The 14,843-nt window shown below is 40.9% G+C and overlaps 1 protein-coding gene across 1 annotated transcript in view; it reads left to right on the forward strand.

Annotated features, from left to right (window-relative positions):
- ropn1l (rhophilin associated tail protein 1-like) overlaps nucleotides 1–14,271 on the forward strand; it is a 69,816-nt gene extending 55,545 nt beyond the window's left edge. Inside the window, exon 6 of the mRNA XM_080215610.1 lies at nucleotides 14,001–14,271. Coding sequence (XP_080071736.1) covers nucleotides 14,001–14,088 — 88 coding nt within the window. The 3' untranslated portion in view covers nucleotides 14,089–14,271. The remainder of the gene's footprint in view (nucleotides 1–14,000) is intronic.
- The last annotated feature ends 572 nt before the right edge of the window (nucleotides 14,272–14,843 follow it).

The following is a 14,843-nucleotide window of genomic DNA, read 5'->3' on the forward strand; positions in this document are numbered from 1 at the left end:
TGTCCCTCGTTCATTAACAATATCCTCCAAATATTCTAACGATGTTATTTGCCATTAAGAGCAGCTGTAATAAGAAGCCTATAAGTGCAATTGTGTTGGGGGTATGGTTTTTAATTTATTTATTTGTCACAAGTAAGTCTTGTATTAACACTGCAATGAAGTTACTGTGAAATTCCCCTAGTCGCCACACTCCAGTGCCTGTTCAGGTCAGTGCACCTAACCAGCACGTCTTTCAGACTGTGGGAGGAAACCGGAAAACCCAGAGGAAACCCACGCAGACACGGGGAGAACGTGCAGACTCCACACAGGTAGTGATCCATGCCAGGAATTGAACCAGGGTCCTGGGTGCCGTGAGGCAACAGTATAGGTATTATTGATGATAGGATTCCTCAGTCCAGTGGAGCACAATATACCTGAAAGGGCATGGGTAACACTTGAGCTTAGGATTGCGATGGGGGGAAGGGTGGTGAGGTGCAGAGGGAGGATGAAGACGAAACAATCAGAAGACAGTAGGGGAACGCACTGGTGCAGTGGCATTGTTGCTGGACTATTAATCCAGAAACCCAGGGTAATGCTCTGGGGACCTGGATTCAAATCTCACCCTGGCAGACGGTGAAATTTGAATGCAATAAAAAAAACCTGGAATTAAATGTCTACTGATGACTACAGTCGTTGATTGTCAGAAAACTCATCTGGTTTCATTAATGTCCCTTAGGGAAGGAAATTTGCTGTCCTAACCTGTTCTGGCCTACATGTGACTCCAAATCTACAGCAATATGGTTGACTCTTAACTGCCCTCTGATGTAGGCAATTAGGGATGGGCAACAAATGCTGGCTAGCCAGTGACACCCATGCATCATGAAAGAATAAAGAAATAGAATTAAAAAAAGACAGATACTTGTAGTGGAGATGAAAAGCAATTGTTCCTTTTAAATGAACCAGATGGCTTTTGTGTCCCAAAATGTTAAAGAGCAGGAGTTTTAAATGCCTTAACAATGTGACAACATTCTTTGATGGTTCATTTTGACACATTTGACTTCCAATGAGCTTCACAGTTCCAATGAGTTTATGCAGTATGAATTTAGGCACATTTTATTTAGGAATCACAAAGGGCACCGGACCTTTCGGAAAGGGAACCTGACCTCCCCTAAAGGTGTTCTGAGGCCATATCCGAAGGCGTATCTTACCTCTCCATTGCGTACCTGGCACCAAGCTCAGACTTGCTCCAGCAGGTCGAAGCTCTACATGTCTGGCTTCAGACACATAGCTGGAAACAGTTGGTGATTTCTATGAGTGGCTGCCTCTGTGAAATGTGCATGAGGAAATCCTGACCCAGGCTATTTCGTAAGATCATAATATATAGGAGCAGAATTAAGTCATTTGGCCCATCGAGTCTGCTCTGCCATTCAATCATGGCTGATAAGTTTCTCAACCCCATTCTCCTGCCTTTTCCCTGAAATCTTTGATTCCCTTACTAATCAAGAATCTATCTATCTATCTCTGTCTTATATACACTCAATAATCTGACCTCCACAGCCTTCTGTGGCAACGAGTTCCACAGATTCATCACCCTCTGACTGAAGAAATTCCTCCTCATCTCAATTCTAAAGAGTCGTCCCTTTGCTCTGAGGCTTTGCCCTCGGATACTAGTCTTGCCTACTAATGGAAACATTTTCCCCATGTCCACTCTATCCAAGCCTTTGAGTATTTTTTAAGTTGCAATGAGATCCCTTGTCAGCCATTTAAACTCCATTGAGCACAAATCTAGGGTCCTCAAATGCTCCTCATACGGCAAGTTTTTTATTCCTGGAGTTATTCTCTTGAACTTCCTCTGGACCCTCTCCAAGGTCAGCACCACAGGGCCCAAAATTACTCACAATACTGCGGCCTGTCCAGAGCCTTATAAAGCCTCAGCAGTATATCCTTGCTTTTGTATTCTATTCCTCTCAAAATGAATGCTAACATTGCATTTGCCTTCCTAACTACCAACTCAACGTGCAAGTTAACAGAGATTCCTGAACTAGAATGCCCAAAGTCCTTTGGACTTCTGATTTCCAACTCAGTGCTCCCCCAAAAACGATAGGTGCCTTGTTTGGAGACGGGGCTTCAGATTTGGGCCCCTTCTGTTATTTTTTTCAATGATGGAGAGGCTTTCCGCCGTTGCAAACATCCAGGCTTTTATCACTCATTTGGATGATCCTTAACTGTTGGTCAAGGTTTCACTACCACCAATGGTTTTATAATTAAGAAATGAAATTGTGCAAAGAACATGATTTAAAAAATACAATTTTATTTAATGCTGCTATGATTATTGTTCATTTGGTGCAATGTCACAAAGATTGATCTTCCATGTTGGAGACTCTAGGGCAATCCTGGAGGGTTGACGTAATGACCTCAATGAGGCCCATCAGGTTGGCCTATTGGAGAATGAGCTCCCGGATTGAGGTAATTTCCTCCTCCTCATGAAACTGCTCCTGGGCCTGGCAAAGCATGCCATCTACAAGTCCAGGCAGCGGGCAACCAAGGGGATTGTCTGACTTCTACCATGGCTACATTCACAGTTGGGTATCCCTGGAGAGGGACCATGCAGTGTCTGAGGGCATGTTAACACCTTGTGTGCCCACTGGGCACCGCAGGAACCAGGGTGTATTATTGACCCCTTTAATCATGTTTTGATTTGATGTTTTAAATTTCCTTTCCACTTTGTCTTTTGTTTCAGGCGATTCCCCTCCCTTTTGGGAGCCGCCCCTTTTAATTTATCCCCTTGTTTATTTGAGTTAGTTTACTTGGCTCGCCAAAAAGATTGGTAATTGTCTGCCCAATCAGGGAGCCTAACCTGTGTGTGTATATATAGGGGAGTATCAGGTACCCCCACACACCCTGAATTCTGACTTTGTACTTGAAGCACTTTTAGAAGTGGAAATATGTTTGTAAGTGAAGGGAATCTTGTTGAAGGGACAGGTGCTTGCCTTTGAGAAGTTATTTCAGTTGGTAACCCTATGTTTCCTTATCCAGTGTACTATATACTCAGCAAGAAAGGATGCAGTTGTTAGATCTAGTTCTGGGAATGAACTAGACCAAATATACCTGAATGTAGGAGAACATTTGGAAAATAAGGACTGTAACGTAAGTAAGTTTAGGTTGAAAGTAGGTGAAGCAAAATAGGAATTGAGGATCAAGGTTTTGAACTGGGAGTGAACTGATGTCAATGTGATGGGATTTAGCCCAGGTTAGCTCTTTGCAACAGAAATAAATGACGTTGAGCAATTGGTCAGAAATGGTGCCATTTAAATACAAAATCCATACAGTACATTGGAAATTAATGGTCTGTGTTTGTATGATTAGTGGATTTGGAAAAAAATCATTGAGATAGAGGAAAGATAGGGGAAATATGATGCTGAAAATTGTTAAATTAAATACCAAAAAGAAGAAGCAAAGAAGTAGTTTAGGAAGGTGAAAGAATGTTTGAAAGAAAGCAGTCAGTCAACATTAAGTCGCAGAACAGATAAGGCCACTGGAAGAGGGAGAATGTTTTGTACTCAAGAAAGTATGAAAGACAAAGATGCTGAGTTAATATCCTACTTCTGTTCCTACTGAGTTTAAAAACTACCAGAAAAAGACCTGAAACTCAAGACAAAAATTCAAAAGGAAACTATTAAAACTCCTAGAATTGAAGGTGGAAAAGTCAGCAAACCAGAAGCAAAGGAAGGTTGGAGAAGAGAAAGTTCATCCAAACTGTAATCTTCTAACAATGCCCTAAATTCACTTAACCTCACCTGGGCTGGGATGCTCTGGTCCCGCTGCAGTGAATGGAGTTTTGGCTGAGTGCCAAATTCTCCGTTCTCGCCGGCAGCAGTGGCAGAGTGTATGAGACCAGGGAATTCCAGCCAGTGTTTGGAAACAACAGTGAGTCCAAGGAATGGACGATGGCTAAAGTTATTTTCGCATTTGCAAAGATCTAAGAAAGATTTTCAAAGTAAGAAAAGGTTTTCCACGGGTAAATGTGAAGGATGGCTTTCGCTGGTTGGTGAATCAGTATCGATGAGGATCCAACTCATAATCGTTGTTCAAAGAAAGCAGCAAGAAGGAAAATATTTTGCACCGTGTTATTCAGACACCGAATGCTTTACCACAAATGCCTACTGAAGCAAAAACTATGGAATCATTTGAAAGGAAATTAGGTAAGTATTTCAAAAGAAAGAATGCAGAAAGGTATGGGGAAAGAGCAAGGAAATAATCCTTGAGAATGATCTTTAGATTATACATTCATTGTTGTTCTGGCCTATTCTTTATGGTGATTCTCAAGCAACATTGTTAGGGATGTTTTGAGCTGGTCCACTTATAATGCATTTGTAGGTCTGAGTCCATTTTTGAAGTAGACAAACAAGGGGATTTAACTCACAGACACACAGTAATGTTTTAGATGATACAGATACCACTGTTTTGCCATCTTCAAGACTAACAATGCCTAGAGAATTGTGTGGTTTATGATGAATCGATTTAAGTTTCCTGGTGGAATGGGTAATAGCAAGATGGACAGAGCCTGCTTCTTAAATTTTGTAACACTGTAGTCCAGAGGGAAGTTACTAACTGAATCAAAGATCAATTTTTCAGTTTAATTGCCTATGTTGAACATTTATGGCCATATCGTGTTATCTTTCTCCAGTCTTGCCTGCAACTTTGTACTTGCTGATACCCTGTCGTTTTGAACTCATTACAAAGACTATATTAATTTCTGCACAAGCCACGTAACCTGTCGCCTCTCAATTTTTGTTTCAATGAAATGTTCAATTTTGTTTCTTTCCCAATGCTGCAAAGACTTAAATCAAGGAATCATGTTTTTCTCTCTGTTTTGGACCCTTTTCCAGTATAAACACAGGAACAATGAGTAGGAGTCGGCCGCTGGGTCCCCCTCAAGCCTGCTCTGCCATCAATAGGATTATGGCTGATCTGATTGTGACTTCAACCCCTCATTCCTACCTACCCCCAGTTACCTTTCTTTCACTCTCTTGTTAATCAAGAAGCTATCCAGCTCTGCCTTAAAAATATTCGAAGGCTCTTCTTCTACTGTCTTTTGAGGAAGTGAGTTCTCAAGAATCACAATTCTCTGAGAGGAAAAAATTTTTCTCATCACTATCTAAAATGAATGTCCCCTTAATTTTAAACAGTGACCCCTTCTTCTAAAGTGTCCAACAAGGGGAAACATCCTTTCCACATCCACCCTGTCAATATCTTTCAGGATCTTGAAGATTTTGATCAAATCGCCTCTTACACTTCTAAACTGATCTCTCCAACCTTTCTTCATCATACCACATGACCATTTCTGGTGTTAATCTAGTAAATCTTCTCTGAACTGCATCTAATGCATTTACATCTTTCCTTGGGTAAGGAGACCAATTCTGTACACAGTACCCCAGGAGTGGTCTCACCATGCCCTGTACAGCTGAAGCATAACCTCTTTACTTTTGTTATTAATTCCCCTCATAATAAATGATAAGATTCTATTAGCTTTCCTAATTACTTGCTGGACCTGTATGCTAGCGTTTTGCGATGCATCAACAGTCTTTCCTACACAAGATATTCCAATGTGCACAGTTTTCCAACTTTGTCCTTGTAAATTATCTCTGCTGGAATATAACTTTGAAGTAGAGATTTAGTTATATTAAAAACAGTGAGTAGTCTACTTGTCATCTTGAATTTTTGATGGCTCCTTATGAATGTTATCACAGTAAATTACAGAGCATGAGGGTTTCGTAAACACACTTTGCTGAATGGAGGAACTGTAACCTTTACTTTTATGTACCATTGCTCTTCATGTCACAACATGAATGAGTGAACACAGCATGAGCATTTACTTTGATGACATGGGAAAATATTAGGTCTCAGGTATACACACATTTTTCTTTTGACAAATAAATGAAAACAGCAGTCCCAGTAACAAGAACAGAAAATGCTGGTAAATCCCAGCAGGTCTGATAGCGTCTGTGGAGAGTGAATAGAACCAATGTTTTGACTCTGGATGATCCTTTGTCAGAGCTGAAGTCATACCAAGCAACACCCTGGTAAACCTTTTCTGTACTCTCTCCAAAGCCTCCATGTCCTTATGGTAGTGTGGTGATGAGAATTGGACACAGTATTCCAAATGTGCCTAAGCAATCTCTATGTCTATGCTTCTGATGGTTCTGCCATTTCTTTTATAGCTCCCACCTGAATTGGATCTATCACAATGCATCACCTTGCATTTGTCTGGATTAAATTCCTTCTGCCATTTCTCCGCCCAGTTTTCTCACCTATCTATATCCTGCTGTATTCTCTGTCAATCTTCATCACTATTTGCAACCCCACCAATCTTAGTATCATCCACAAATTTGCTAATCAGACAATCTACATTTTCTTCCAAGTCATTTATTTATACATAAATAATTACAAACAGCAGATCCCTGCAGAACACCATTAGTTACAGACCTCCATTCAGAAAAACACCCTTCCACCACTACACTGCCATTGGCTATGGCCAAGTCGGTTCTGAATCCATCTAGCTTGTTCACATCTGATCCCCATGTGATTTAACTTTTTGCACCAGCCTGCCATGGGGACCTTGTCAAATGCTTTACTAAAGTCCATGTAGATCCATGGCCTTTCCCCATCAACCATTTTCATCACCTCCTCAAAAAACCTGATTAAATTAGTGAGACATGACCTTCCTCATACAAAAATGTGTTGTCTGCCACTAAAAGACTATTCAATTCCAAATGTGTGTAGATCCTACCTCTAAGAATCTTCTCCAACAATTTCACTATCACTGACATCAAGCTCACTGGCCTATAATTACCTGTGATATCCTTGTTATCCTTCTTAAATAACAGGACAACATTGGGTGGCCAATTTCATCTCTTGTCTCCCTCAGTAAGCTGGGATAGATGCCATCTGGCCCTGGGAATTTGTCTACCTTTCTGCTTTTTAATACACCTAATATTTCCTCTCTTGTAACAATGACTTGTTCTTAAGGGTTTACATATCTATCTGACATACTGCCAATCAATGTGTCTCTCTCCTTTGCGAAGACCAATGCAAAGTACTCATTGAGGATCTCACCCACTTACTTTGATTCTATGCATAATTTCCCTCCTTTGTTCTTGAGTGGACCAACTCTTTCTCTGGTTACCTTCTTGTTCCTAATATATGTATAAGATGTCTTGGGAATCTCTTTAATCCTGTCTGCCAAGGACATTTTATGACCCCTTTTTGCCATCCTAACTCCCTGTTTCAGTTCTTTTCTACTTTCCTGTATTCTTCAAGTGCTTGATCTGTTTTTAGTTGCCCAGACCTTTTATATATGCATCCTTTTTCTACTACAAGAATTTGGGTGTGGGAGGGAGTGATTGTTTTGGCAATGGAGTCTGGAAGGTCCCTACTACAAAAATAAATTATTTTGTAGCACAGGCCATGTCCTCGTCACTTCCTGAACTGTTTCACAGCGTTTAGATTACTTTCAAGTTGAAGTTACCTTTGGAAGTTGGCAATTGGAAAGCGCGGTGATTGGGAGGAATAAGAGATCCTAATTCCATGTGTTCTTATATCTGAATGGAGTAGTAGAGCTTTTGATTGGATTTGATTTGATTTATTATTGTCACATGTATTTGTATACAGTGAAGAGTGACAGATGTAAGAGCCATTGGACGATAGTCATTAAGGCTCGCTACTTGGCTTTTCTTTGGTACTGCAATGATAGTTGCTTTCTTGAAGCAGATGGGGACCTCAGATTGTTGTAAAGAGGTTGAAGATGTCTATGAATACTGATCTGCACAGGATCTGAGTGCTGGTCTGGGTACTCTATTGGGCATGATGTGGGTATGCCGGTGTTGGACTGGCGTAAACACAGTAAAAAGTCTGACAACACCAGGTTTTAGTCCAACCTATTTATTTGATAATATACTCACAAGCTTTCGGGGTTAGCCCCTTCGTCAGGTGAATGGAGAGTTCTGGCCTCAGACAGAGCATATAAAGCACAGACAGTTTAGAGATTACTGATCTCTAAACTGTCTGTGCTTTATATGCTCTGTCTGAGGCCAGAACTCTCCATTCACCTGACGAAGGGGCTAACCCCGAAAGCTTGTGAGTATATTATCAAATAAATAGGTTGGACTAAAACCTGGTGTTGTCAGACTTTTTACTCTATTGGGGCCAGCCACTTTCTGTGGGTTGACCTTCAAGAAAGCTGCTCTGACATGTACAGTGGTGACTTCAGAAATAGGCTCGTCTGATTCTTCCAGGGTGGAGGGTGTGCTCTTGCTGACTTCTTGCTCAAAACAGGCATAGAATGCATTGAGCTCATTAGGGAGGGGTGTGTCGGAGCCGGCAATTTTACATGCCTTCATTTTGTAACCTGTTATGCCTTGCACACCTCACCACCATAGTCGGCAGAGGCCTAGGTAGTTGTCTCTGATGATGAATGAAACGAGAAACTAATGAATAACTGAAACCTGTTCAGCAGTTTATATCCCCTGATGCCCTCAGCAATTAGAAATGTGAAAAGTTAATTATCCTGTCTCACCGGTAACACTCTCACTTTGGAACCTCTGCATGCTTGGCTCGATTTTAAAATTCTGATCCTTGTATTCAGTCCCTCCATGGCGAGGCACTTCTCCTCTCTTTAATCATTTCCAGTCCTGGAGGCTCTGAGATATCTGCACTCCTCTAATTCTGGCCTTTTGAGCATCCCCCATTTTAACTGCCCCTCCACTGGTGCCTGTGCCTTTATTTTTAAGATATGGAATCCCCTCCCTAAGCACCTCCACTGCACGAGCTATCTTTCCTCGGTTAAGTCACTTCATTAAACCTACCTATTTGAACAATTTTTTGATCATCTACCCTGATGTTTCCTTAAATGTTTTGTTTAAATGTTTGTTTACTTATTTATTAGTGTCACAAGTAGGCTTACACTAACATTACAATGAAGTTACTGTGGAAACTCCCGAGTGGCCGCACTCCGGCGTCTGTTCGGGTACACTGAGGGAGAATTTAGCATGGCCAATGCACCTAACCAGCATGTCTTTTGGACTGTGGGAGGAAACCAGAGCACCGGAGAAAACCCACACAGACACAGAGAATGTGCAGACTCCACAGACAGTGAATCAAACCCAGGCCCCTGGTGCTGTGAGGCAGCAGTGCTAACCACAATGCCACCATGCCACCCCTTTTGTGGCTCAGTGTTAAATTTTGTTTGATAACATAGCTGTGCAGTGCCTTGGGACATTTTACTCTATTGACGGTGGTCAAGATATTGTTGATTGTGGAATCAGATTCTGTTCCAACACATAATTGAGGCTACGCTTCAGAGAAGCACTACAGAAGGACCTGACTGTCAGAACTATTGGGGAGATATTCATAGTATGTAGCACCATGGAGATGCAGGGAGCACCACAATCGCTATCGGACTGACACCCCCACCCATGTCATTCTTCACTGATAGAATTGCGACTAATAGCGATGTCTGCCCCCAGGGATTCCACGTAATCTGGTGAGCATCACTTGTGAATTAATTTCTCTCTCACTATCTTGCTAAGCCCAACCAATGGGTGGGATTTTCTGGCTCTGCCCACCTGCCATCAAAAGTCAATGGACTTTTGGTTGAGTCATTGATTCTTCCACATGGAGTCCCATGCCTGTTCAGGTGGGTGTGAAAGACCCCACAATACTATTTGAAGGAGAATTAGGAACTTGCTGGGTGTTCTAGCCAACTTTCCTCCATCAAACGTCTCCATCATCAAAGACAGATTATCTGACTACTTACCTTTGGGTCCTTGCTGTTTGTTTTGCCTACAGGGCAATAATAATGGCACTTTAGAAATGATTCATTGGGTGTAAAACATACAATATAAATGCAAGTTCCTCCGTCATTCATAATGAATGACTTTCAGCAATAGTATAAGCCCACCACCACTTCTACTTTCCAAGAAGATTAAGGAAATTTGGCATGTCAGCTACAATTCTCACCAACTTTTGCAGATGTACCATAGAAAGTTTTCTTCCTGGTCGTATCACAGCTTGGTATGGCTCCTGCTCTGCCCAAAACCGCAAGGAACTATAAATGTATGTAGCCCAAGTCACCACGCAAACTGGCCTCCCATCCATTAATTCTGTCTATACCTCCTGCTGCCTCAGCAAAGTAGCCAGCATAATTAAGGACCTCACCCACACATTCTCTCTTCCACCTCCTTTCTTTGGGGAAAAAGATACAAAAGTCTGAGGTCACATACCAATTGACTCAAGAACAGTTTTTTCCCTGCTGCTGCTGGACTTTTGAATGGATTGACCTTGTATTCAGTCCCTCCATGGCGAGGCACTTCTCCTCTCTTTAATCATTTCCAGTCCCGGAGGCTCTGAGATATCTGCACTCCTCTAATTCTGGCCTTTTGAGCATCCCCCATTTTAACTGCCCCTCCACTGGTGCCTGTGCCTTTATGTTTAAGATATGGAATCCCCTCCCTAAGCACCTCCACTGCACGAGCTATCTTTCCTCGGTTAAGTCACTTCATTAAACCTATCTATTTGAACAATTTTTTGATCATCTACCCTGATGTTTCCTCAAATGTTTTGTTTAAATGTTTATTTATTTATTAGTGTCACAAGTAGGCTTACACTAACATTACAATGAAGTTACTGTGGAAACTCCCGAGTGGCCGCACTCCGGCATCTGTTCGGGTACACTGAGGGAGAATTTAGCATGGCCAATGCACCTAACCAGCATGTCTTTTGGACTGTGGGAGGAAACCAGAGCACCAGAGGATCTTTCTCTCCACCTTAGCTATGACTGTAACACTACATTCTGTACTCTCTCGTTTCCTTGGCTATGAACGATATGTTTTGTTTGTATGGCGTGCAAGAAACAATACTTTTCACTGTATGTTAATATATGTGACAATAATAAATCAAATCACATATATGTATATTTAATCAGGAGTTTTTAACGTTGTCATCAGACTGGAACTATTTTCCACTGCACCCGCCAAATGGTAGAATTTAAATTAAATTAAAATATATGAAATGTAAAGCTAAAATCAGTAATGGTTACCTTGACCAGTATCATCCATTGTTTACAAAACCCACCTAGTTCACTAATGTCCTTTAAAGATGGAAATCTGCCGTCCTTACCTGGTCTGGCCTACCTGTGAATCCAAACCTACAGCAATCTGACTTTCAATTGCACCCATCCTCAGTGGGCCTAGCAAACCACTCTGTTCAAGAGAAATTAGGGATGGACAACAAATGCCCATATCCCATGAAAGAATAAATATCTTGTAACAAGTGAAAAGTTCCAATGGTGCAAAATATGTACAGGGGTATATTGGCAAATTGACACAAGTGTCTTACTGGCAAATTGTGTAGAAGCTGTGAATGCATATGAGGCATTTTATATGAAGTGAGGATTTCCCTGTTACTAAAAGTTCTGCCCATTCACAGTGATCAATGAATCTAAACAGAATGGAATAAGGAGCTTATACATGGATAGGGTTGTTCTTGGATAACCAAATATTCGTAAGTTATGAAGGTTTTATTTAAGGTACCCGCGTCTCATTTGATCATTGGAATGATGCAAGATGCAAAAATAATTGCCTAGCAGATTTACTGGCATCAGTACTCAATTACCCACACCTATCAATATAGCACCAATGACATCTGCAAGTCTTGGCACATCTATCTGGCAATGTCCATGTGGAGTGACCTCACCAGCATCTGAATGAGAGGGAAGGCTATTGCAGGCAGTGCAATCTGCCACATAAAATCCTTGCAGAAAACAATCAACACAAAGTCAGGATTGCTATTGGCAGTCACTATCACTATCACTCTGGACTGCTATGTCTCTGTACTTTTCCAGGCAAGCATTGAGTCTATCTACAATTTCAGCCAATTTGCTGTCCACTAATGTGTTGCACTATGAACTGCATTGATCAATGGGATTAGCACCTTTCGGAGTTGAGGAGGGACTTCTTCGCTCAAAGGGTGGTGAATCTCTGGAATTCTCTGCCCGTTGAAGTGGTGGAGGCTGCCTCGCTAAATATATTTAAGTCACAGGTAGATAGGTTTTTGACAGACGAGGGAATTAAGAGTTATGGGGAGAGAGCGGGAATGTGGAACTGATCCACTTCAGATCAGCCATGATCTTATTGAATGGCGGGGCAGGCTCGAAGGGCTAGATGGCCTACGCCTGCTCCTATTTCTTATGTTCTTTCCCATTCACATATAGCCTCTGTGCTCTCTGACCTACCTTGGCTCCTGGCCCATCAACACCTTGGTTTTAAAATGCCCATCATTGTTTTTAAATCTCTCTATGGCCTCACCACTCTTTATCTCTGTGACCTTCTTCAGCCCTACCACTTTCTGAAACCTCTGTGCTCTTCTAATTCTGGCTTATTGTGCTTCACTAACTCTCATTTACCTATAGCTGCCTAGATTCTAATCTCTATGCTAAAGCTTTCTGTCTCTCTACTGCTCTCTCCTCCATTAAAGATGCTCTTTAAAATCTACTATTTTTGACCAAGCATTTGCCCTAATATCACCTTATGTGGCTCATTGTCAAATAATGTTCCTGTGAAGCATCCTTGGAGGCTCTACCACATTAAATGCGCTATATAGAAGCAAGTTGTTGAAAAGTGACAGCCGTATAGCCCAATATCACTGGATTACCAACTTATCAAGAAGCCTATTGAAGCCCCCATGTAGCCTTGGGAGGCACTAGACATGAGCATGGATACAAAGAGATTATAATTAGATCTAGGTACCATTGTTATTAATTAGAGACAATGAGGTATGTGCTACTTCCCATGTTGCTGTGGCAATGCTTTAATTTTAAGGCAGTCCTCTGTGTAGATGTGCTCTAAGGTAAAGTGGATGACATGTGGGAAATGAGACTATTGATGTCCTAGCCATCTGTGGAATGAAGCCAAGGACAGATGTAACATACAACTACCAGGACGTTTGTATAACAACCCTTAAAGTGACACCATAAAATGTCATTCACTGCATGAACGAGACAAGGTGACCTAATCATGAAGGAGGTGGATGAAGTGACCCCGTGTCCAAGGCAAGAATGAGTTACAGGTACCATCAAAGAGGATGCCCATTGCAGAAATAGCTGCAGCTAGCAAAACTAGTCAGCAATGTGCTCATCCAAATGAACTTTAAGCTAAGTGCCTGAGCCTCACTTCAAGTCGTATTGCTATCCTGTTTTCTGTATTAATTTAACTACCTTAAATAGCCACTCTTCAACGTGCTAATACCCTATTCTGCACAGCCAGAAAGGAACTGTTTGAACAAACTTGATAGGAAATGTTACCAATTCTTCCCCTTCCTTTGTCGTTATGTGTACCTGAGTTTACCAAAGATATGCAGGTTAGGTTGATTGGCCGTGCTAAATTGCCTTTAATATCAGGGGGGATTAGCAAGGTAAATATACAGAGATAAGGCCTGGGTGGAAATGTTGCTGGTGCAGGCTTGATGGGCTGAATGGCCTCTTTTTGTAGTGTAGGGATTCTAGGATTCTATTGTATTGAGGATAGTGTATGTTGTGTACCTTTTCTGTCCCACAATTCTACCTATTCTCTGTGCTGACATGCTCAAATAAGTGAGGTGCTGCTATAAAGCACTCCCAATGTAATAATTATCTAATTCGTAATTGCATTTTTGTAGTTACAAAGTGCAGAAAAATATCATGGCTGGAACCTTACCATGGTTCACACCAGTGGGGGTTTCCCATCCTGCTTCAGTGAACGGAGTTTTGGCTGGCCGGGTGGTAAGATCGCACTCCATGTGTTTATATTGTAAGAGGGACACACTTATTTTAACTTGATAGCTTCCGATAGAAAATGAACAGTCCATAATGGTAAGTGCATAGTACAGGAAAATTGTATTGAAGATAATGAAAATAGATGCTTTCTCATTGGATTGGAGAATTCCAAACACCCATTAATCATCACCTTTTTTTTCTGTATTTTCTTTAGGGATAAGCAAGGTGGATTGATACAACCCAGAAACTTCAAACAACTTAATAAAGCAAAAGTTGTGAAAGAAAACAATGTTCCATCATAACTAATCTTTTTATGCCTCCCTGGTTATGTTCAATGTTGGTTTTAAAAAAATGTACCTCAGGGAACAAGCAACGCCCTACGTTTTGAAAACAAAATCTTCATTTTCCACTCTGATCTTTTTAATTCTTAATAAAGTTGCATTGTTCTAAAGGTTTGCATTTTTTTTTGTTATTTGTTGTTTGATATTATGGACTTGGAGACATCCTGAGGAACTGTTAATATGCTACATGGATGTTTATATTTTAATAGCTGAAAAGTAGAGATATTTCCACTTATCAGGTCTCCAAAACTGTGGACCATCAAAACAAGACAGTCACTACTAAATGCAATAAAGAATTCAAGAGAAACACCATCACCTAGGAAGTATTTAGAGAGTGAATAGCATAGAAGCCTTTAAGAAAAAGCTAAATCTACATGAGGGAGAAAGGAATTGAAACAAATGCAGATTGTATGGAACATAAGCAGCAATGTAGACTTGTTGGGCTGAATGGCCCATTTGTCAGCTGTAAGTTCTATGTAATTTTTTTCCAGACAGTTATTGGTGGTTTGTGTTCAATTTCAAAACTGTCTTTTAGTTGTAATGAAGTAAAGCATGATAAATAAAATATAAACTTCAGTTAATACAACATTTATCTGAATCCAGGAGAACACTCCCTTGGTAGGAATTGTTTAGGAATATATATAGCTGACTTTGTGAAATAGAGCTTGCTAAGAATTTTAATAGATTTTAAGTTTTCATTCATTCAGCTACATAGA

Source organism: Carcharhinus amblyrhynchos, chromosome 2, assembly GCF_965287045.1.
Source record: "Carcharhinus amblyrhynchos chromosome 2, sCarAmb.v2.hapA, whole genome shotgun sequence".
NCBI classification, from domain to species: Eukaryota; Metazoa; Chordata; class Chondrichthyes; order Carcharhiniformes; family Carcharhinidae; genus Carcharhinus; species Carcharhinus amblyrhynchos.